This window comes from Perognathus longimembris, chromosome 8 (assembly GCF_023159225.1).
Source record: "Perognathus longimembris pacificus isolate PPM17 chromosome 8, ASM2315922v1, whole genome shotgun sequence".
Taxonomy (NCBI): domain Eukaryota; kingdom Metazoa; phylum Chordata; class Mammalia; order Rodentia; family Heteromyidae; genus Perognathus; species Perognathus longimembris.
In genome coordinates, this window is record NC_063168.1 from 63,271,475 (window position 1) to 63,294,413 (window position 22,939).

The following is a 22,939-nucleotide window of genomic DNA, read 5'->3' on the forward strand; positions in this document are numbered from 1 at the left end:
CTCGCTCGCCTCTGGCTGCACACGGCGACGTGCGCGTGCGCAGTTCCTTGTATCTCCGTGGACAGGTGGCTGTCATAGCCAATCCGGTGGCTGCGCCGCGTGCGTCGGGGGCGGGGCCTCGAGGACCTGACGTTGGGTCTCAGGTTCGTGTCCCCGGCTCACAGGACTTTAGGGTGACGCCGTTGCCCGGATCGCGCTTCCGCTACGGGGACCTGAGTGTGAGCCCAACCACTGGACGCGAGGAGGGGGAACGGGGCGGCCGCCCTCTGTATCCCTGCGGTGGGCGAGCTTCTGTGGCGGTCGTCCTGAAAAGGACGAGCGACCAGTGTGGCGGGGCTCGTGCAGGAAACGTTGGCGGAGTTCCCTGAGAGGGTGGTTATGACTGCTGGGGTGTTGGACCGTGTCTGTCCGTGCGTTTTTAGCTGGGTGGTTCAATTTCCAAGCTGGTTTGGGTGTTGCTGGGTTTTTTTTTTTCTTGTGGGTGGTGGTGGTTGGTTGTGTGTTTTTGTTTTCCATGTGGAGTCTTGGGAACTTTTCTCCCCAGGCTGGCTTCGAACTGTCATCTTCCACATCTCAGCCTCCTGAGTAGCTATGATGACATACCTGAAACACTGGTGACTGGCTTTGTCACCGGATGGAGGTGAGGTCTAGTGAAGCTTCCCTTTAAATAAAGGCACTTCTCACTTAGGGGCCTTGACTTGTATCGCAGAATAAGAATTTCTGGACAAGTCACATCGGTAAGAAAACTTGGCAGAGCTTTATTGAGTAAATAAACAAGCAGGCAAGCAGACAGAGAAAGAACAGACACAGAAGGGCAGGAGGTGCTCTCATGGACAGATAAACATGCAGAGAGAGAGGTAGACCAAGAGATACAAGGAGACACAGAGAGAGACACCCAGCTCCTTGTGTTGTTGGGAGTATTTTTAGGGTAAAGGCAAGGGGTCTGGCTGGTGTTATTCTCTGAGTTTCCAGGTAAGATTGTATCCTGTGAGATAGTTGTTAATCCTTCAGGAAGGAAGACATCCTGTTTCTCCTGCCTGTACCAGGCCTCAGTTTCCTTAAGTTATCCTCCTTCATTTCCCCTAAAATGACTTTGTTCCCTTAATCTTAAGGGATGTATATGAAGGAATAGCGCCTATATATGCTGTTACCTGATTATACCTCATTCTCCCCTAGTGTATCTGGCTTCAGCGTGGTCTGTTTTTAAATCCCAAATAGTTTTTATACAAACAATTACATAGCCAGAAAATTGTGAGGGCTGTGATTTTGCAAACTCGGCTTCCTAATCCACTGTGAACTGGGATCTTCCAGTGATTCTATTTTCCTCTTTGAGTGTTGGTGGACACTGAGTGATGAGCCACACGCTCTGCAGTATTCAAATTGTCCCAAGTGTCAGGGATGTTTGTGTTCTCAAAGCATTTTCAAAGCTAATGGGAACCTGGCACAGGTGACTCATGACTGCTGGGTAAGGATTGCTGTTTGAAGCCAGCTTGGGCAGGAAAGTCCAATAAACTACCAAGGGGCTGGGAATATGGCCTAGTGGCAAGAGTGCTTGCCTCGTATACATGAGGCCCTGGGTTCGATTCCTCAGCACCACATATACAGAAAATGGCCAGAAGTGGCACTGTGGCTCAAGTGGCAGGGTGCTAGCCTTGAGCAAAAAAGAAGCCAGGGACAGTGCTCAGGCCCTGAGTTCATGGCCCAGGACTGGCCAAAAAATAAAAAATAAAACTACCAAAAAATGCTGGGAGTGGAGCTGTGGCTCAAGTGCTTGAATGCCAGCCTTGAGCAAAAGAAGTTCAGGGGCAGTGCCTAGGTCCTGGGTCAAACTCCTGGTCCAACACACACACACACACACACACACAGAAAAAAAGCTGGGGGGCAGGGGATGGCTTCAGCTGTACTTCCTGTTTCAGAGCTGAGGAAACATGAGCCACTTGCAGAATTTACTGTTAGATACCCTCCTGGGAACCAAGCATGTGGACAGTGCAGCACTCATCAAACTCCAGGAGAGGACCCTATGTGTTGCATCACCAGGATTTACCGTAAGGAAAAAAAAAATAAGATGGGTACTAAGACTTTTTTCAAGTGGTAATGGGTTTCGATTCAGTCATAAGTGACTTTTTTTTTAAAGTTGTACAAAGGAGTTTCAGTTCAGTTCAAGTCATAATTATAATGCATCTTGATCAGTCACCTACCCTTTCCATTCTTCTTCCTTATCTATTGCAAAGGAACCTGTGACTTTTTATGGTGCCAGTCCTGGTGCTTGAACTCAGGGCCCAGGGTGCTGCCCCTGTGCTTTTGTACTCAAGGCTAGTGTTCTACCACTTTGAGTCATAGCACCACTTCTGGTTTTCTGGTGATTAATAAGAGTCTCACAAATTTTCCTGCCTGGGCTGGCTTGGAACAATGATCCTCGGATCTCAGCCTCCTGAGTAGGATTACAGGCATGAGCCACTGGCACCCGGATCAATCCATTTCTTCCCTAACACAAAGTAGGTGGATAAGGACCAGGGTCACTGTTCTGTACATGCCCCTGCACTCTGCCTACGTGACCCTTGCCACCTGGGCATCCCTGGCATGGTGCCTTTGCACAAAGCCAAGTGTATCTTCAACCTTGCTGAGGAAGATCAGTGGTCTCCCAACAACTATGTTCACATAAAATTTTCTTTATGAATACTGAAATTTAAATTTCATATAATAGTCACATGTCACAATATAGTGATCTTTTTATTTTTTCCTCAGTCCTTTAAAAATATGAAAGAAAAAAGTCAAGAGAATTATAAAAGGCAGCTGGGTGCTGTTGGCTCACACCTATAATCTTAGCTGCTCAGGAGACTGAGATCTGAGGATCATTGTTCAAAGCCAGCCTTGGAAGACAAATTCAAAACTCCTGCTAACCAGCAAAAAGCCAAAAGTGGAGGTGGGGCTCAAGTGGTGAAGCAACAACCTTGAGCAAAAAAGCCAAAGGAGGGGGCTGGGAATATGGCCCAGTGGTAAAGTGCTTGTCTCGTATACATGAAGCCCTGGGTTCAATTCCTCAGCACCACATATATAGAAAAAGCCGGAAGTGGCACTGTGGCTCAAGTGGCAGAGTGCTAGCCTTGAGCGGGAAGAAGCCAGGGACAGTGCTCAGGCCCTGAGTCCATGCCCCAGGACTGGCAAAAAAAAAAAAAAAAAGCCAAGGGAGAGTATGGGGCTCTGAGTTCAAGCCCCATTACTAAGCCCCCCCCCAAAAAAAAACAATTGTAAAAAGGAGGCTGGAGGCCTGTTTCAGTACCTGCCTAGCATGTACATAGCCCTGGGTTCAATTCCTCAGTACCACATAAACAGAAAAAGCCAGAAGTGGCGCTGTGGCTCAAGTGGTAGAGCGCTAGCCTTGAGCAAAAAGAAGCCAGGGACAGTGCTCAGGCTCTGAGTCCAAGACCCAGGACTGGCAAAAAAAAAAAAGGCAGTGGACCAAATTTGACTGGCCAAGGGCCATAGTTTTCTGACTTCTGGTCTATTTAATGTCTTCTACAGCTAATGCCAGGTGACATTCGAACACTTGTGAATGGATTTGCCAAAAACCCTTTGCAAACCAGAAGAGAAGGATTATATTTCAAAGAAATCGATTACAAATGTGTTCGGTCAGATGACACTTCTCTTTATGCCAAGAATGTGAGTGTTCAAGATTAGAAGGCAGCTTCCTGTTTTCTTTGCCCCTCCTAATCCTCTCCATAAAACAAAACAAGCTCATTACTGCCTTGAGGCAATAACAACTTGGGCATATCTGAAAGTACTTTCAGAAAGCCTAAGTATAACAAATCTTCATTCTGGAATCTGTGAACCTGGTCTGAACTGTCTTTTCTGACTAGTTCATCCTTGGAAGTAGAGCTATGGCTCAAGTGGTCCTGCACCATCCTTGAGTGAAAGAAACAGGGGAAAACATGAGGTCCTGAGTTCAATCACCATACTTATGGTACAAAAAAAAAAAAGAGAGATTTCAGTAGTCCATTCTTCATACTCTACTTCCTACTCTTAAAAAAAAAGGGAACAACATTTTGATCCTTTTAAAACAAAATCACATTTTTTTGATTGGCTGACTGGAGAAAGCTAAATGTTTGCTTTTACTTTGGCCAGTAAAATGGCAGTAATACATGAAAAGCTCATTTGTTTTTACTAAGAAGCTACTTGTAAATGGAAAGGTTTTATTTTTACTATGTTCACTTAAAGATGATGAACGTTTTTTTATAAAATACTTTTAAAATATGAAAAAATAAAAAGGGAACAGAAGACACTGTACAAAAGGAAATGTACTCATTACCGGAGTCATGTAATTGTACTCCCTCTGTCCATCACCTTTATAATAAAAATAAGAAAATTTTTACAAATATAACAAATTTACTTCTTGACCAGTTGCCCCCTTGACAAGAAATTTTCTGATAATTTCCAAGGATGGAAAACATGTGGCTAAATAAGAATAAAACCCTGTCATTTCCCTCCCACCTCTTCTCCAAAAAAGTAATCTAGGTTGAGTATTTCTTAGCAGAGATGCTTGGGACCAGAATTTCTTCAAATTTTGATTTTTTTAAGCATTTAGATATACATAGATATATCTTGGGGATGGTATCCAAGTCTAATAAAATTCATGTACATTTCATGTACACCCAATAAACAGATAAATTGATTTTATATAATTTTTAATATGATTGCATTTTTTTCTATGACATGTCACATGAAGTCAGGTTTTGACTTCAATTTTTGGTATATTGGTGCTCAAATATTTTTGGATTTTGGCACATTATAGATTTTAAAAATTGGGGGGTTAGGGCTGGGGATATGGCCTAGTGGCAAGAGTGCTTGCCTCGTATACATGAAGCCCTGGGTTCAATTCCCCAGCACCACATACATAGAAAACAGCCACAAGTGGCACTGTGGCTCAAGTGGCAGAGTGCTAGCCTTGAGCAAAAAAGAAGCCAGGGACAGTGCTCAGGCCCTGAGTTCAAGGCCCAGGACTGGCAAAAAAAAATGGGGGGGTTAGTAATGATCAGAGTATCATTTCTGTACTTTAAATGTCTGTTGGTGCGCTACTACCTGTAAGGAATGCAAGAGAGAAGATCCATTCGTTAGATGCCCTTTCTATGAACTAGACACACTTCACAATGTAAATTAGCCTTACTTTATAGATGAGGAAACTGAGCTTAAGAAGGTTAAGTAAAACCACAGTGGCACACACCTGCAATCCTAGCTCTTGGGAAGCTGTGTCAGGAGAGTTTTGAGGCTACTTTGTACTCCATAGAAAGCTCAAGATCAGCCTTGGTTATGTAGTGAGACTATTTCAAAACATAACAAATGGTTTAATAACTGTTTCGTAGTCATACTACAGAAAATGACGGTGCTGGGATTAAGGCCAAGAGCTGTCCATTTCCAAGATCTATGAACTTCCAGGCTGGGTAAATACTGTCATCAAGTGGAAATCTTTTCAAAATACATATGCTGTTTTTATAAAAAGCTGAAGCCTTTTCATAAAAGACAAATTAGGAGGAAGGAGTAGAGAGCTCAAAAAAGACTACGTAGAAGTCAGGAAATGGTTAAAAAGCTATGGCTGGAAGGGACCTACTGGTCCTGCAGGGAGAACCAAAGGCAGGATGTTCTATTTCATTCTTCATCCAGGAAAACACTGGTGTGATTGTTGTGAAGACCCATTTGTATCTTCTGGTGGCCACGTATACTGCGGGCATGTATCCCAGTGTTTGTGTGGAAGCCACAGAGAAGCTGGGTGAGTTTACTTCCTAGTGCCTATGTAAGTTGGGTCTTCTGATTTCCAGTGACAAGACAGCTAACCAGGAAGGAGAGAAAGGGATTTACTACAAGAATCCTCTGGTTACTTATGTGACATTAGAAGGTTGGAGTGTAGCTGAGCCACAAGGATAGCAGATGCCAGACAGGACTCTTACCTTGACTTACCTTATCTGACTCATGTAATAGTGATCCCTCTGCACATCACCTTTATAATAACAATAAAGTAAATTAACTTAAAATTGTTTAAACATAAATTTTCTTTCTGACCAGTTGCCCTCTTCACAATAAATTTTCTGATTTTCAAAGGATGGAAAACGTGGCTAAATAAGAATAAAACCTTGTCAATCCCCTACTCTCCTCGCCCCTCCCCCCCAAAAAAAAGCAATCTATTTTGTCCAATTGCAAACTACTCCTTTCCTGGCTGGCATCATGTCTAAGCCTCCTATCTTGTCCCTTCATTTCTCATAGGACTCCGACTTGACAAGTCCTGAGTCATATAGTTTACCCCAATATCAGTTAACTATGTGGTTGGGAGGAGGGGGGAAGTAGGGAGTAAAGAGTAGAGGAAGCCTCAGGAGCAGCAAAAACAAAAAATAAAGGAAGTGCTACCTGGCACTGGTGGCTCATGCACATAGTCCTAGCTACTCAGGAAGCTCAGATCTGATGAGCCTGGTTCAATCTTTCTCTTTTTTTTTTTTTTTTTTTTTTTTTTGCCAGTCCTGGGCCTTGGACTCAGGGCCTGAGCACTGTCCCTGGCTTCTTCCTGCTCAAGGCTAGCACTCTGCCACTTGAGCCACAGCGCCGCTTCTGGCCGTTTTCTGTATATGTGGTGCTGGGGAATAGAACCTAGGGCCTCGTGTATCCGAGGCAGGCACTCTTGCCACTAGGCCATAACCCCAGCCCCTCTCTTTTTTTTAATCTACCAGAAAAGCTGGAAGTGGAGCTGTGGCTCAAGTGGTGAAGCACTAGCCTTGAGTACAAAAGCTCAAGGAGAGTGCCTAGGCCCTGAATTCAAGTCTCAAGACTGACACCACACAAAAAAAAGTGTTGTTCTAAATCTAGATAATGGAATGCACATAGGCAAGGGGGCAGCAATTTCTGTTTCCTCTCCCACCCTTTTTCCTGCACCAGCCATATCCTTAATTCTCCACATAGAGAACCTATGCATTCTCCTGAACAGCTCAAATACCTCTACAATGGCAGTTACTGTTGTCAAAAATAGACTGGCAAATACCACTCCTAGGCATCTATTCAGAACAGCAGGCCTCAAGATATCAAAAAGACATCTGCACTTCCATGTTTATCGCTGCACAATTCACAATAGCCAAAATATGGAAACAACCCAGATGCCCCTCCACAGATGAATGAATCCAAGAAATATGGTACCTATACACAATGGAATACTACATAGCGATTAGGAATGGTGAAATATTGTTATTCGCAGGGAAATGGTCAGAACTTGAACAAATAATGTTGAGCGAGACAAGCCTAGAACACAGAAAACAAAGGGGCATGATCTCCCTGATATATGACTGACTGTTAAGGTGGGGGGAGGGGGAGACAGTAGAGACCAGGTCTGCGAAACCAAAAACTTCTTGTCAAATGGTATTTCCCTCAGGTTTGGGTCAGCGACCCTACATTATGTAACTAAAACCAAACAACTACTCAACATATAAAGGTCAAAAATAGACCTCTCAGCGGATCACAATAGCTCAAAAGCTATGTATGTATGTTCAGATAAGACAAGGATAAGCAAACTCTATTGTTGATGTTACATTTAAAGTCCTAAGTGAATTTCCTTTGGCGTAGGCCACGTGGATACTGTATATGTTTTTGATATACTTTGTATTGTATATATGTCTAACTGATCTAGGGAAGGGAAAGAAAAACGGTGTAAGATATCACAAGAAATGTACACACTGCCCTATTATGTAACTGTACCCCTTTTGCACAGCACTGTGTCAAAAAAATTTTTTTAATTAATAAAAAAACATAGACTGGCAAGAAACCAGGTGACACTCAGAGATGTAGGAGAATTTGAATTCAGTACGCAGGTGGGCCCAAAGAGTTCCTACTCTGAACCCAGAGCAGCAGGTCACAGGGTTTTTTCATGGCATCACACAGAGGGTCTGGTTACAAGGGCTGTGCCAGCAGCTGATCTGTGAATTTAAACGGGTGGGGGGTTGGGGGTCACTTAGGCAGGAACAGCAGTTAGGTATGCAGGGGTTTTATAACTTGTTTACAAGGTGGAAGAAGGTACTCAGTGCCGGGCCAGTTTGTGCTGCTTTAGTTTTAGCCCACAATGTTTTAGTCCTAGTGATTTTCCATTTCATTACCACTAAGAAATACGTTTGAGACTTGTGCTACATCCATATTATCTACGAGAGATGAATGCTATGCAGGCAAGAACTGTGTTTTGACTATCTAGTAGTCATCCATGTAGCTGCAGTACTTAGCACAGCATCTAGCACACGCCATGTTTTCTGGCCTAGGTGGAAGCTAGATTTAGCTTGTAAACGTATAAGCAAATATGTTGGGTGTTATGCAAGTATATACAAATATATTAACTGAAATATTGTAGCTCCAAAGGAGAACTCAATAGTATAACTCTTTAGAAAGGCAAAGTCAAAGTTCAACAAAATAAACACCAAGAAACAGGTACTTGAAAGGGATGAGGTGTATCAAGGGGAGAGGGCTAGCATACAGTCAAGAATTCAATGTGGGACGGGCTGGGGATGTGGCCTAGTGGCAAGAGTGCTTGCCTCGTATACAGGAGGCCCTGGGTTCGATTCCCCAGCACCCCATATACAGAAAATGGCCAGAAGTGGCACTGTGGCTCAAGTGGCAGAGTGCTAGCCTTGAGCAAGAAGAAGCCAGGGACAGTGCTCAGGCCCTGAGTCCAAGCCCCAGGACTGGCAAAAAAAAAAAGAATTCAATGTGGGGGGAAGGAATTAGGGACCCAGGAAGGTGGGAGAAAAATGAGGGAGGAGGTCACAAGTTTGACAAGAAATGTACTCACTGCCTCATGTATGAAACTGTAACCCCTCTGTATATCACCTTGACCATAAAAATAAAAAGAAGGAAAGGGTGGGTTGGGAGGAATGGGTGAGAATGTTGAAAGGAATGACATTGATCAAGATACATTGTATTCATATGTATTCATAATAAGTGAATACATGAATGATGAAATTAAATTGTACTAATAATTTTACTACTTATAAATTAATAACTAATCTGTGTTTTCTTTCAGGAGAATATCTAAGAAAAAAAGGAAATTAAGTCATCAGAGGACTATGGAAGACAACAGTACTATTTTGGAAGAAAAGCATAGGTCCTAAACAAAAAATAGTATTTTGTGGCTAAAAACACTAGGCAGAGTATCAAAAAAGAAGGATGAGTTAAGGGAGTAATTTTTCTTATTTCAGGAGACTATTGTCTCTAACTAGAATCATCTGATCAGTTTTGTTTGTTCGGTGTTGGTCAGTGGAATGTAAGCCTGCTGATAGTTCTTCAGGGCATGTCTGCTGGGAGTCTCGCCTCCGTGAGGCCCTGGTACTTCTACACAGCATACCATATAGGACAAGAATGCAGGCCCTAACTCAAGGCCACGTTACAATAACTAATCTTTAAAAAATGAAGTATGGGAAGTGGAGCTGTGGCTCAAGGTGATAAAGCACTAGCCTTGAGCAAAAAAGCTCAGGGACAGCACTTGGAACCTGAGTTCAAGCTCCATGAACAAAGGAAGGAAAGAAGGAATGGAGGAAGAGAGAAAGAGAAAAACAGAGAGAGAGAGAGGTAAAAGAGAGAGAGAGAGAGAGAGAGAGAGAGAGAGAGAGAGAGAGAGAGAGAGAGAGAGAGAGAGAGAGAGAAGTCAGTCTCCTTCCAGGGCAAAGAAGAAACTTTTTTACTGCAGTGTCCCTGAGCTCCATGTTCCTCGCCCATCTGGTCCACATCACCCATACAGGACCTAGAAGGAAGAAGAATCCATGCAAACACCGATAATGGACAGCTAGTCAGAGTATTAGATGGATATTCCACATTCCATATGCAACTGAAAGATTTCCAACTGTACCTTCTTTACTGCATCTGAGTCCATATATAAAGCACAATGGTCACTACATGTAACCTTTCCTAGAAAGGGCTCATCTCTTCTTGGTTGTTTCCTAGATGATGACCACAACAATAAAAGAAGAAGCCATAGAACCTACTTTGAAACTTTTGGATTCCACCCTGACCATTCCTGGACACCCTGGGCCACTAGGGTTAATATACCCTTCAGGTATTCTTAGGGAAAGTACAGCTCAGACCTCTGGCTAAGAGAAGGCCTAGGAAATTCAAACTTAATTCTAGTTTGGCAAGATTGGACTAGCATGATCCTGTATTATAAGTATAATAACCACTCTCCAAAACCCTCTACAATGTACTTATACAGACCAAGGGGGAAAGTAGAAAGTCTCTGAGAGCTCCAGACCACACAGACACCAAGTCACATACAGTGAAGTTTATTGTCAGCGTGCTGACAGGCTGACCCTCTCCAGTAGGAACAGTGCCTGTCTTTGTACAAAGGGGTATCTTTATAAGGCCAGGGGCTGGGATGGAGAATTCCACTAGGGTTGGGGGGTACTTTGTGGTCACAGATAGAAACTAAAGATAATGTGCAATTCCAGGAGGGGGTAAGGACTAAAATTTATGGTTGCAGCACACAGGCAGAAAGTTACTTCAAGGGGACCTATTGTTATCACTTACGCTTGTAGCTGTCTAAACAGGACACTGCTTCCAGAAGAAAGCTGCATTATTGGTTGCAGCTGTCTGCTTCAAGAGACCCTGTGTCAGCTAATTTCAGGAAAGGGCCATACTTTATAACAGGGCCTGAGACAGTGTGCCTTTTGAGATGGAGAGCAGGATAACATTTCTTTTTTGTTTAATAGGTATGGTACTAGGCCGGGAGCATGGGCAATGCACTTCTTCTGAAACTACTTCCTGCTCTAAAGGGGCAAAGCATTCAAGATAGGGTTTCCCTGAGTTGTCGTTAGCCTGGTACCCTCTGAGAAGCATCTGGTTGACGGTCTGATTAGGAAAGGTCCTCATCCTCTCCGTGAGAATGTTCTGTAAATGTCTGAATAGGCAAGACATAATCTATAAAAGGCAATAATTGCTGCTAGCACTCCCCCAAAAGGCATAATCCAGGTGGTAATTGGTCCCTAGAAGGGGCTATCAAAAGTCTGGGAGAGGGCTGGGGATATGGCCTAGTAACAAGAGCGCTTGCTCGTATACTTGAAGCCCTGGGTTCAATTCCCCAGCACCACATATACAGAAAATGGCCAGAAGTGGCGCTGTGACTCAAGTGGCAGAGTGCTAGCCTTGAGCAAAAAGAAGCCAGGGACAGTGCTCAGGCCCTGAGTCCAAGGCCCAGGACTGGCAAAAAAAAAAAGTCTGGGAGACCCGGTTGGGCCTTAACTTTGTGGCTTTGAGGTTTTACTCTATCCTGCCGGTCATGTTGACATAGAAGCAAAACTCCCAAACAAAAGGCAAGTAACCCATTTTTGGATGTTAGATCCAGGACCCTTCTGTTTTGGAGGGCCATGTTGGCCAGAGAGTTAGTAGCTAAGTTTGTAGCAGCTGGTTTCCTGGCTGGGGGACAGGAGGGTTTTGTGTACCTGGGTGTTAGAAGTTATAGAGTAATACAGACTCCCCAAAGCTGTTCCTATGGACGTCACTGTGGTTTCCAGGCTTATCCCTACCAAAAGGGGAAACAGAAGGGCTCACCTCTGATGGCTTAGGGTCTTAAGAAGTAACTCATCACTGGGGATATGGCCTAGTGGCAAGAGTGCTTGCCTCGTATACATGAAGCCCTGGATTCGATTCCTCAGCACCACAAATATAGAGAAGGCCAGAACTGGCGCTGTGGCTCAAGTGGCAGAGTTCTAGCCTTGAGCAAAAAGAAGCCAGGGACAGAGCTCAGGCCCTGAGTTCAAGCCTCAGGGCTGGCAACAAAAATAAAACCAAACAAGAAGTAACTCATCAGCCAAAGTCTGAAATTCAGTAGAGGTATACATGTCTTGGGGGACTGAAGTTACTAAAATGCAGGGGGAGGGTTGTGAGGCCCCATACATAATAGCAAGGAGGAATCACAAGAATCCAGTGACCTGTTGGGAGCTGTGATAACTAAGTCAGAGTCAGCTGAAATATTAATATAACTCAAGGAGGAAATGGAGGACTTATTTACCGTTTTGAAGACAAAACATGGTACTAGATTCCCCATATCCTAGAGGGGAAAGTAAGACTTTCCTGGCTTGTTCTTAGGATCACAGAAACCTGAGGAGGGGGTAATAGAAACATTTAAAGGTATCAGAGCTAACAGGTGTCGTTTTAGTTTGACACACAAAAAGCAACTATTGGTGGAAACATTAAGGGCCTGAAACATCAGCACGGACTGATTTAAGTAAACTGGTCCAAGTCAGAGGTTGGTGAATGATATAGACGCTTTAAGTTGGTTTGTTGACATATACATTGTAGGGAAAGACTCTTCTTTGGAATTTTTTTTTCCTGTCCTGCTGGGATTTATTGTCTGAACTGTCCTTTTTGATAGGTTTTATGGCAGGGGTATCCTCCTGGTGCCAGCAGTCATGTACTTTTAGATAAGGCTGTTCCTGCACTTTTAGGTAAGGTCAGGGGTGAAGTTTTTCTGAGAACCAGGAGAGGTTGGGGAGGTGGGGGGGACGAGTCAGTGGGCCATTGGAGCAGCATGGAGTTGTGAGAACAAAGCAAATTCCCATTGTTTGAAACCCTAAAGGAAGTATAAAAAGTTGAGGGGCCTTGTGGTCTTTTCTGCCTACTTCCTGCTAACATGGGGTGTTAAGAAGCCACTGGGGCCAGGGTCTTCAGGGTCCAGGTCTGCACTGGGCAGGGCAGGGCAGTGTAGGTGAAGCCTCGGGTTGCCTGCATGATGGCTTTGACTTGTTCCCAGGTCGTGTACTGAGTGAGGGCTATTATCCTGCTAAAGAGAAACTTTTGAAAAAGGTGAGATCAGGCGAAAGGCTGACAGGGTGGTCAGACCAGTTGACATAAATGACACCCTGGTCACAAGTCAGAAGAATTTCATTTGAAGCACAAACTCAGTTGTGGCCCATTACAGGGAAAGAGGAATGACTATGTAACTAGAGGCAGGAAGGGAGTGGCTAAGGTTTCTGGCATCTGGGTGGGGGACAGCATGGTGGGCTGGTTGAGAATAACCAGCCAGAGACTAGAGCTGGGTTGGAGTGGTTAAGGTCTCCGTGAGAGGCCTTGGTAGATGTCCAGATTATAGAGTATGTCTGGGAGATTCAGGAAGCTGATCTGAATTGAGAGCCCCGACCCTCAGATAGGCAGGGTTTTTATTGTGATTACAACAGGAACAGGGTATTTCCAACTTGGCAGATACTTGATTGGATGGCATTTAGCAAGCAAGTCTTGTCCTATTTCTATTGGCTATCTACCCTTTCAGTTATCTATTTTGGCTTTGATATCAGGAACTGGCCTCGATATCAGGAATTGACAACAGGTGGTCACGTAGCACTGATGCAGGGGGTTAGTGCAGGGGGTAGAGCAAGTCACAAATGGGTTAAGCAAGCCGTTTACAAAAGCATAATATTGCAGTCAGGCTGACCTAGTACCAACTTTATTTTAACAATTGAAACCATGTTTTCCCATTACCACTAAGCAAGCTTGAGCGGGCTAAAACAATCCAGTACTCAATCATAAGTAAACCAACCTGACAGTTACCATGGCATTTCTATTACTATTATGGTTATTTCTATAGTCTATGACTATGATCATTTTTTACTGTCTGTTACCATGGTTGTTACCCAGGTATAGAGGTGAAAAAGTGCTCCCTACATTTTTAAATGTCAAACTATAAGAAACTAGTCTCACAGGTGGGGGTGCAGCCCACTATCATGGAATATCACCAGAGTTTAGAAGCTGTTATAATTTTAACACTAAAGCTTATATTTAGTTACTCCAGTTTTCAGGTCAGCCCTTACATAACACCATTCCCTCATACTCTTCTCCATGGTCCCTCATTGTCAGGACTAGCTTTGTCCTGGAGGTCTGAGTGCTCATCACTGGGATGACTTGTCCCAGTTGACATTCTTGCTCATTGGCCTGGGGGTTGTCTCTGAGCTCTTTTGCTCAAGGCTAGCACTCTACCACTTTGAGCCATAATGTCACTTCCAGCCTTTTTGAGCAATTTATTGGAGATTAGAGTCCCAGAGGGATTTTTTTTCTGCCCAGGCTGGCTTTGAACTGCAATCCTCAGATAAAGTGAGCCTTTGCCACAAAACCCTTTTATTTCCAATTGAAGCAACAAGGAGATAACAGAAATAAGCAGAGCTTACATGTAACTTGTTAAGAATTGACCAACAGATACTTGCCAGAGTTATTTTTTGTGGGTCTAACGAAAAGCTGCAGAGGATAAAATTTTATAATGACAAAACTTAGTAGACAGGATAAGAATGTTTAAATAGCACCTGCTTAACTAAATATAGCAGTTTAGGATACCACTGAAGATTGAAACAAACCATTGTCAGCTCTATATCCAAGGTGGCTAGCATACTTGAAAAAGCACATACTAAAGACTTGACAAACTTAATAATGCACAAACAGTTTTATAGATGGTCATAAAAAATGAGATGCTAATTTTACATCAATGTGTTAATCCTGACCCTACTTAAATCACAGCCAACTTAATTACATACCAACAGTACTAATATTTACTTTATTTTATAAGCTCTATCTTATAAAACTCAAGATGTGCTTATACTATCTGTTAATCAAATGTTTTGTGGTTAGTGTTTATTTCTTTTTCTCTTTTGGAACAAACATTTAAGACAATTCTTACTTCCCAAGGCTTTTTTTTCCCCCCACTAACTTTTCCCTGTACGTTTGTAATCTCTGTACTTTTTTTTTTTAATATATAGCCCTTAGACACATTTGTTTGTACTCAAATCTGATGAGCTTCTCAGTGGTTTGAGTTTAGAACTGCCTCCCTTTTTTCCTTTGTCCTCAAAGCAACTTACTGTGACTCCACCAACAGTCAGGCTGAGAGCAGTTTGCTAGATTTTAAGCTCACATCACAGATTCCATAGTGAAGATTTTTCCTTTTAACCAGCAGCACACTTAATAATTAACTCCTTTAACACAAAGTTCACATTAGTTACCAGTGCACTCAAAAAACAAATAATTTTACACCATGATTACAGTTTTTGTATATTACAGTAAAATTACTTTAAACTTGTTTACACACGTACACATGTGCACAAAAATTTAAGACACTTAGGTTATTGTTTTTAATGAACATTGGCTGTATGTTTTCTGGGATTCCAGTGGAAAAATACATTTTTGCCCCTTGTGTGATAAAAACCACGGGGTCAGCGTAGGAATGTGGCTTAGCAGTAGAGTGCTTGCCTAGTGTGCATGAAGCACTGGGTTCAATTCCTCAGCACCACGTAAACAGAAAAAGCCAGAAGTGGTGCTGTGGGACAAGTGGTAGAGTGCTAGCCTTGAGCAAAAAGAAGCCAGAGACAGCGCTCAGGACTGGCAAAACAAAAATAAACAAAAACCCATGTGGTCAATGCCTAAAAAACACCAAAGTACAGACAAACCTTTAAAACAGTTTTAATAATCAGGCATATTAGCATATTAATTAGCCTTTAAATACTTGCGAGAAAAGGGGGAGGGGGGCTGTATAAAAACCCACCACATGGCCAAGATGACAAAAGACAAGTCGGGATGGTAAGAAAACTTGGTGAAATTTTACTAAGTAAACAAGCAGACAGACAGCAGACAGACAAGCAAAAAGGCAGAAAGGAAGGGTCACATAGTAACAGTGTGGGTGTACTCAGAAGAGACAGAAAGTTTTAGCTAAGAGAATTTAAGCCAGGACAGCTAACCTTGAGAGGGAACCTAGAGTGGGGGCCAGGCCCCTCTCTGCATCTCAACTTCAAGGGTACAAGCAGAGAGGCAGAGAAAGAGAGGGAGGAACATGATCCTGACAATGAGCAGCAGCTCATTTGCAGGGTTGAAGGAGAAAATGTTTCCTGATTTTGTAGCTAGTAGAAGTTGGGTGGGCGAGCAAAATGAGCAAAGAAGGCTTACTGCAGAGGAGAAAAGCCTGTAAGTAGGAGATTTGCTCCCATTTGCCCAAGTGCTCACAGATTATATAGGTCCCATAAAATACTGGAATTGAAAGTGTCATTGAGAGGCCATCTGGACTCATCCAGCAGATACCGAGGTCAGATTTGATTGCATAGGTGCACCAGCCCGTGAGAAGCTTGAGACTGGGCAGAAACTCGAGGGACTCCAGGTTGTGCGGATGCCCTGGTAGCCTAAGACAACCTGGATGGGAAATTTGAGGCTGGCTCCCTCGGGTGATGAGCAAACAACAGAGTCAAATCTGGGAATCCACAAGGATCTCCAGAGGATTCCAGTCAACCTTAGCAAAGGAGATGGCAAGAGGGGTCATCACCCACAATTGCCAGGTCCTGGTGGCCTTACAGCCCAGTGGCCTGGACCCATTTGGTCTTGGAGCTAGAAGGCAAGATTTTCCCCTGAAAAATGAACCCCAAGCCCCCACCATGGAGAAATGGTCACTCACCCAGGAAGAAGGGCAGACCAGTTGCTGGTGGATGTAGAGAGTGTGCTCCATGGGCTGGGGATATGGCCTAGTGGCAAGAGTGCCTGCCTCATATACATGAGGCCCTGGGTTCGATTCCCCAGCACCACATATACAGAAAATGGCCAGAAGTGGCGCTGTGGCTCAAGTGGCAGAGTGCTAGCCTTGAGCAAAAAAAAGAAGCCAGGGACAGTGCTCAGGCCCTGAGTTCAAGCCCCAGGACTGGCAAAAAAAAAAAGAGAGAGTGTGCTCCATCAGGGGCGATCTCCTCAGCGGACCTCAGGAAATGGAGAAATGGCAGAGCTCTTCAGTGTTCTTTTTGACCCTGAGATTCAGCACCTCAACTTGGCAAAACAATCATATGGTCTAATTTACCAGGGTAAATTAGAGTAAAATCTTGACATGATCAGGCAACAAGGTGCAATATTCTGAATCCCAAAAAGTTATCATTCTGAGGCTGTCTAAATTTTCTCATTTACAAGTTTTATGTATCAACTTTTCAAAAAAATTAATACCAGTACTGTTCCTTTTCAGAGTGTGAGTGCCAAGGACCACAGACTTTTTTCTTTTGTTTGGTTTTGGTGTTTTTTTTTGCCAGTCTTGGGGCTTGAACTCAGGGCCTGAGCACTGTCCTTGGCTTCTTTTTTTTTTTGGCCAGTCCTGGGCCTGGGCCTTGGACTCAGGGCCTGAGCACTGTCCCTGGCTTCCTTTTTGCTCAAGGCTAGCACTCTGCCACTTGAGCCACAGCGCCACTTCTGGCCATTTTCTGTATATGTGGTGCTGGGGAATCGAACCCAGGGCCTCATGTATACGAGGCAAGCGCTCTTGCCACTAGGCCATATCCCCAGCCCCTGTCCTTGGCTTCTTTTTGCTCAAGGCTAGCACTCTGCCACTTGAGCCACAGTGCCACCTCTGGCTTTTCTATATATGTGGTGCTGAGGAATCGAACCCAGGGGTTCATGTATACGAAGACGAACACTTTGCCACTAGGCCATATTTCCAGCCCCGACTTTTTTTTTTAATTTAATTTATTAATTGAACACAAATTTTTTTGACAAGGTGTTGTGCAAAAAGGGTACAGTTACATAGTAGGGAAGTGTGTACATTTCTTGTGATATCTTACGCCCTGTTTTTCTGTCCCTTCTCTAGGTCAGGTAGACATATATACAATATACAATGTATCAAGAACATATATAGTAAGTAGCCACGTGGCCACGCCCAAGAAAGTTTGCCTAGGGCTTTAAATGCAATGTCAATGTTAGACAATATGTCGACAGTCCGACTTTTTTCTTGATAGTCAAACTTACCACTAGACCATTTGTCAATTCAGTTGCTCAATTTTTTTCACTTTTGCTTGATGAGAGGTAAATGTAAATTCACTTAGTATTCATTGAGTAGTCTACTATGTGATAGCTAGTAGTGATATGAAGTGCTAGCTTTAAACACAAAAGTGAAGGGACAGTGCCAACGCCCTGAGTTCAAACACATCCACAAGTAACTTAAACTCACATTCAAAACTTGACAAAAACACACTACTCAAAATTTCACATTAAATGAAAACTACTATTGATGTTTTTGTTGTTTCCATTCAGTTTTCTAAAAAAAAAAAATGCTTCAGTCTTTTCTAGAACTTCAATTCAGATAATTGACATCCATTAGTTCATGTAGCATAACATCATATCTTGAAAGTCACTAAAATTGCTTCAGGAATATTTCAAATCATTGCGTATCATATAATTTGAATATATCATTCAAAGTCAAATACTAGTGTCTCAATACTTGTAATTCTAGGTACTCAGTTGAGATCTGAGGATCTAAGTTTGAACCCAGGGCAGGCAGAAAATAGTATAGTACTCTATATTAAGTTAACCAGCAAAAGGCCAGACTAGAGGCATGGGTTAAGTGGTAGAGCACCAGCCATGAGCTGGAAAAAAAAAAACAACACAAATCTTGAGGCTCTTGAGTTCAAGCCCTGGCAATAGATAGATAGACAGATGGAAAATAGAACATTAATTTTTTGTATTTCTGATTTTTGGGTGTTTTTTTTTTTGCCAGTCCTGGGGCTTGAACTCAGGGCCTGAGCACTGTCCCTGGCTTCCTTTTGCTCAAGGCTAGCATTCTACCACTTGAGCCACAGCACCATTCTAGCTTTTTCTATATATGTGGTGCTGAGGAATCAAATCCAGGGCTTCATATATGCAAGGCAAGCACTTTCCCTCTAGGCCATATTCCTAGCCCATATTTCTGGTTCTGAAGGTAGAGGTTCAGGGTCAGTCTCAGCAACTTCACAGCTCTTTGGGGTTTCTAATTTTTTCCTCTTACAGGCAAGGAATTTTACACCGTGGCAGTGGAGTTTTCTTGGAGGGATGGTATTGTTTGTAGTCAAGCTTTATCAGCCTTCTGTGCTTGTGGGCCTGGGGCTGACCAGGGCCAGCTTTCCTGAGTGTCCTTGTGGGTAAGAATAAGAAGATGTATTGTGTAGAGAGACACATTATTAATTCCAGTTAGTAATAAATCATGGTAGCTCTGACCACATAAGGGTGAATATGAAAGAAATACTTGATACACATATATAACAATAGAATAATGAAAATCTGTTTTAAGAGAGTGGAGGGGAATAAGCTAGAGTGATAAAGGGGTTGATGGGATATATTGTATGCCTGTATGAAAATGTCATAATACAACCCTTGTACACCTAATGTATGAATATAAATAACTTTAAATTTTCATTATATGTGAAACAGTCTTAGGGCAGAAAGGCAAAAAAGGTGAAAACCTGTAATATAATTCATCTAGGAAGGCAAGGCTCAGACCTTGCCTATCACTATCTCATAAATTTCAGAAGCAAGATGATCATCCCAAGGCATGTATAAACATGATTAATGGAGCTGGAAAAGGAAAAAAAAATCATTTCTAATAGAAAAGAATTTTATTTGGCAGATTAGTTTAGGAGGAATGGCTGTGCCAAGAATATCACAGATGTTTTTCATAAATAAATTATGTCTGTGGGTCCAAGATGTTAGTAAAAATATAAAATATGTGATAATGTAAACGGATTTGATAAAAAAAAATACCACAGCAAAAGAAGTATTGAAATTTTTTTACTTTATTAGTCCTAAAGTATATAAGCTTAAGCAAGTTTCCTAAGTGGAAAAAGAAGCAGGAGTATTTAATAATCACTTGATAAGTCTTCAAGAAACATTGTTGGCCTAATTCCAGCAACTGAAAAGCTGAACGCTGAATGATGCTGGTTAACTGGGTAACAAATCCTTTACAGATTGGATGGTTTCCAAGTCTTTGCCTTCAGCAAAATTGAAACGAGATCTAATTAAGTTGTCAGCTAATAGATTGTTGAAAATGATTTTTGATGATAGATCATTGTATGGTTTGTGTCATATAACTCAGAAGTATTCTAAGAAGTGGCTGGCATACCCATAATTAGATTTCCTTCTTTCCATCTAATTTATGCAAACTATGTTCTCACAACTTGTCTAAGAAAATGAAAAATAGGAAGAGAATGTTGAACCCAATCTCATTCTAGCAATGAGTAAGTTTCATCCACGGTTTTAGTAAGTATTTGGAAAAATTCAACCCTACTAATTGTCACTTAGAGATTAATGTCTTTCCAATACAATTTTCTTTTTATGTTAGATAATGATTCGCTTAAAAACAGTACATATTTTCATAAGTTGTGCACTAATAGTATTGCAAAGATAATTTTTTTTTTAAAAAAAAAAAACCTCCTATACCCCTGTGGTCACAGGATATGTTTTGTTTTTTCCCAGTCCTGGGCCTTGAACTCAGGGCCTCAGCACTGTCCCTGGCCTCATTTTGCTCAAGGCTAGAACTCTACCACTTGAGCCACAGGGCCACTTCTGGCTTTTTCTGTATATATGGTGCTGAGGAATCGAACCCAGGGCTTCATGTATACAAGGCAAGCACTCTACCATTAGGCCATATTCCCAGCCCAGGATATTTTGTTTGTTTGTTTGTTTTTATGGCCAGTCCTGGGCCTTGAACTTAGGGCCTGCACAATGTCCCTGGCTTCTTTTTGCTCAAGGCTAGCACTCTGCCACTTGAGCCACAGCACCACTTCTGGCCATTTTCTATATATGTGGTGTGAAGAATTGAACCCAGGGCTTGGGACAGTGTGCAGGCCCTGAGTTCAAGACCCGGGACTGGCAAAAAAAAAAACAAAACTTATATTTTTGTTGCAGGTAAGAATTACTAGTAAAAAAAAAAAAAACTCTGTATGTGTGTGAGAGAGAGAGGGGAGGGGGGATTGTCCAAAAAGAAATGTACTGACTTACTATTATAAATCATTACCTGATTTATGTAACTAAACCCCTCTGTATATGGCTTTTATAAAAAATTTTAAAAATTTAGGAATGACTAATAAAGCACAAAATACAGGAGGATACAGTCTTATGAGAAAAGTAAAGATATGGCTACTACAAGAAAAATCAAGTTATAAAATTTCTAACTGGTGGGGCTGGGAATATGGCCTAGTGGCAAGAGTGCTTGCCTCATATACATGAAGCCCTGGGTTTGATTCCTCAGCACCACATATACAGAAAATGGCCAGAAGTGGCGCTGTGGCTCAAGTGGCAGAGTGCTAGCCTTGAGCAAAAAAGAAGCCAGGGACAGTGCTCAGGCCCTGAGTTCACGGCCTAGGACTGGCCAAAAAAAAAATTTCTAACTGGTAAAGATGAAATTGTTTTTGTTAATTTTTAGTGGGTCTTTATAAATATCACATTGTTCTTAAATCTAGATTCCACTTAATACATTTAAAATCCTACTAATGTAAAATATCAGTATTTATGTCCAGAAAGCATTATTTTTTGCAGTTATTTAAATTTAAGCTAAAAAAACTTAGTTACTCACTTTAAAAAATATAAGAACAAGCCTGGTGTTGGTTGCTTATGCTTATAATCCTAGCTACTCAGGAGGCTGAGATCTGAGGACCCCAGTTAGAAGCCAGCCTAGGCAGGAAAGTCCATGAGAATCTTACCTCTAATTAACCACCGGAAAGCCACAAGTGGGGCTGGAGCTCAAGTGGTAAAATGCTAGCCTTGAGCAAAAAGCTCAGTGACAACACTCAGGCCTTAAGTTCAAACCCTAGGACCAGCACACACACACACACACACACACACACACACACACACACACACACACACACACAGTGAGAAGGTGTTGGGATCCATCTTTCCCCTTGATGGAAGGGGCTTGATGCACCTTCCCCAGCCCTGGGGAATGCGGCCCTGCTACCCACTCTGGATTGGAATCCAGAGGAACCGGTTGGGCAAACAGCCCCCCAACCTTCTAGCCAGCCTGGCACCTACCAACCCCGCCCTGGTTGCCCTGGTTCTGTGCGCTGGAGTGACGTTAGCCCTTGGGGGTCAGGTGATACCTTTCAGCCTATTGACATCCTGGCCAAACCCCTCCCTCAGAATCATCTCCCCTTGTCCTTCTCTTAATAAAGTCAGTTCGCTCTAAGAAGCCGGCCCCATTGCATATGTTTGCCAGACTTCTAGCGTAAGGAGGCGATCACATATCTGCGGCAGATCCCGTGCACGTCAGGTTGGAGCTGACCCCCCGTTCCACTCTAACTTACCTGCAGGTCGGGTGATTAGGGGAGAGGGCGAGAAAGGAGGGTGGAAAGAAAGAAGGAAGAGTCTGAGCAGGGAGGGGCAAAAAACCCCAACAAGAAGGGACACCGTTTTTTGAAAATGCCAGTGTCTGAGTGAAAATTTACAAGTGGAGGGCCAACCCACCCGTTATATTAAAAAAATCAGATTTTTTTTTTGCCAGTCCTGGGGCTTGAACTCAGGGCCTAAGCACTGTTCTTGGCTTCCTTTTGCTCAGGGCTAGCACTCTACCACTTGAGCCACAGAGCCACTACCGGCTTTTTCTGTTTATGTGGTGCTGAGAATCGAACCCAGGGCTTCATGCATGCTAGGCAAGCACTCTACCACTAAGCCACATTCCCAGCCCCCCAAAATCAGAATTTTGGAACCTGAGCTTTGAGAACCACAGAAGGACAGTAGAAGCAGGCAGTCAAACAGGCAGCCCCTCAAAGTCCTGGGTCCTAGGATTGGCCCCACTAGCCTCAGGGTGGAGTGTCATGGAGGGAAGGGAAGAGGAGCCTAGATAAAGCCCTATAGACAGGGAGGCTGGCATGTTACCAGGGGCTGAACATTGCCAACTCCTTTATGAGTTAACACTGAGCGGCTAGGCTAGCAGTTCTTGGATTGGAACTGGAAAAGTTGCTGCCTCAAGGCGACTCAGCAGGGGAATAGGAATGTGGCTTAGTGGTAGAGTGCTTGCCTAGCATGCATGAAGCCCTGGGTTCAATTCCTCAGTACCACATAAACAAAAGGCCAGAAGTGGCGCTGTGGCTCAAGTAGTAGAGTGCTAGCCTTCAGTAAAAGAAGCTTGGGGACAGTGTCTAGGCCCTGAGTTCAAGGCCCAGGACTGGGGGGGAAAAGTGACTTGGCAGGACTT

The 22,939-nt window shown here is 43.0% G+C and overlaps 2 protein-coding genes across 4 annotated transcripts in view; one reads left to right on the top strand and one right to left on the bottom strand.

The window, feature by feature from the left end:
* The first annotated feature begins 88 nt into the window (after window positions 1-88).
* Window positions 89-11,460, top strand: Pfn4 (profilin family member 4). Of its 3 annotated transcripts, XR_007211950.1 has the most exons (6): window positions 1,882-2,045; window positions 3,523-3,660; window positions 5,656-5,761; window positions 9,035-9,115; window positions 9,952-11,004; window positions 11,217-11,460. XR_007211950.1 is itself a non-coding variant. In XM_048353335.1 (5 exons), exons 2-5 carry the CDS (start codon window positions 1,929-1,931, stop codon window positions 9,061-9,063), a joined length of 390 nt encoding a protein of 129 aa, XP_048209292.1. In that variant the 5' UTR covers window positions 89-339; window positions 1,917-1,928; the 3' UTR covers window positions 9,064-9,423. The 3 variants fall into 3 exon arrangements, 2 of the variants coding, with proteins under 2 accessions (XP_048209292.1, XP_048209293.1); XM_048353335.1 differs by lacking the exons at window positions 9,952-11,004; window positions 11,217-11,460 and adding an exon at window positions 89-339 and having other exon boundaries at window positions 1,917-2,045; window positions 9,035-9,423; XM_048353336.1 differs by lacking the exons at window positions 9,952-11,004; window positions 11,217-11,460 and adding an exon at window positions 512-728 and having other exon boundaries at window positions 1,919-2,045; window positions 9,035-9,423.
* Window positions 5,025-22,939, bottom strand: part of Fkbp1b (FKBP prolyl isomerase 1B) — a 53,144-nt gene continuing 35,229 nt past the window's right edge. Inside the window, exon 4 of the mRNA XM_048353334.1 lies at window positions 5,025-5,315. Within this exon, the coding sequence (XP_048209291.1) occupies window positions 5,247-5,315 (69 nt within the window). The 3' untranslated portion in view covers window positions 5,025-5,246. The remainder of the gene's footprint in view (window positions 5,316-22,939) is intronic.

Bases quoted from the DNA above. Each gene is read 5' to 3' on its own strand.
- Pfn4 (XM_048353335.1), top strand. From the start codon at position 1,929: ATGAGCCACTTGCAGAATTTACTGTTAGATACCCTCCTGGGAACCAAG. The intron at 2,046-3,522 runs GTAAGGAAAAAA...TGTCTTCTACAG, and splicing joins TTGCATCACCAGGATTTACC to CTAATGCCAGGTGACATTCG. The intron at 5,762-9,034 runs GTGAGTTTACTT...GTTTTCTTTCAG, and splicing joins GGAAGCCACAGAGAAGCTGG to GAGAATATCTAAGAAAAAAA.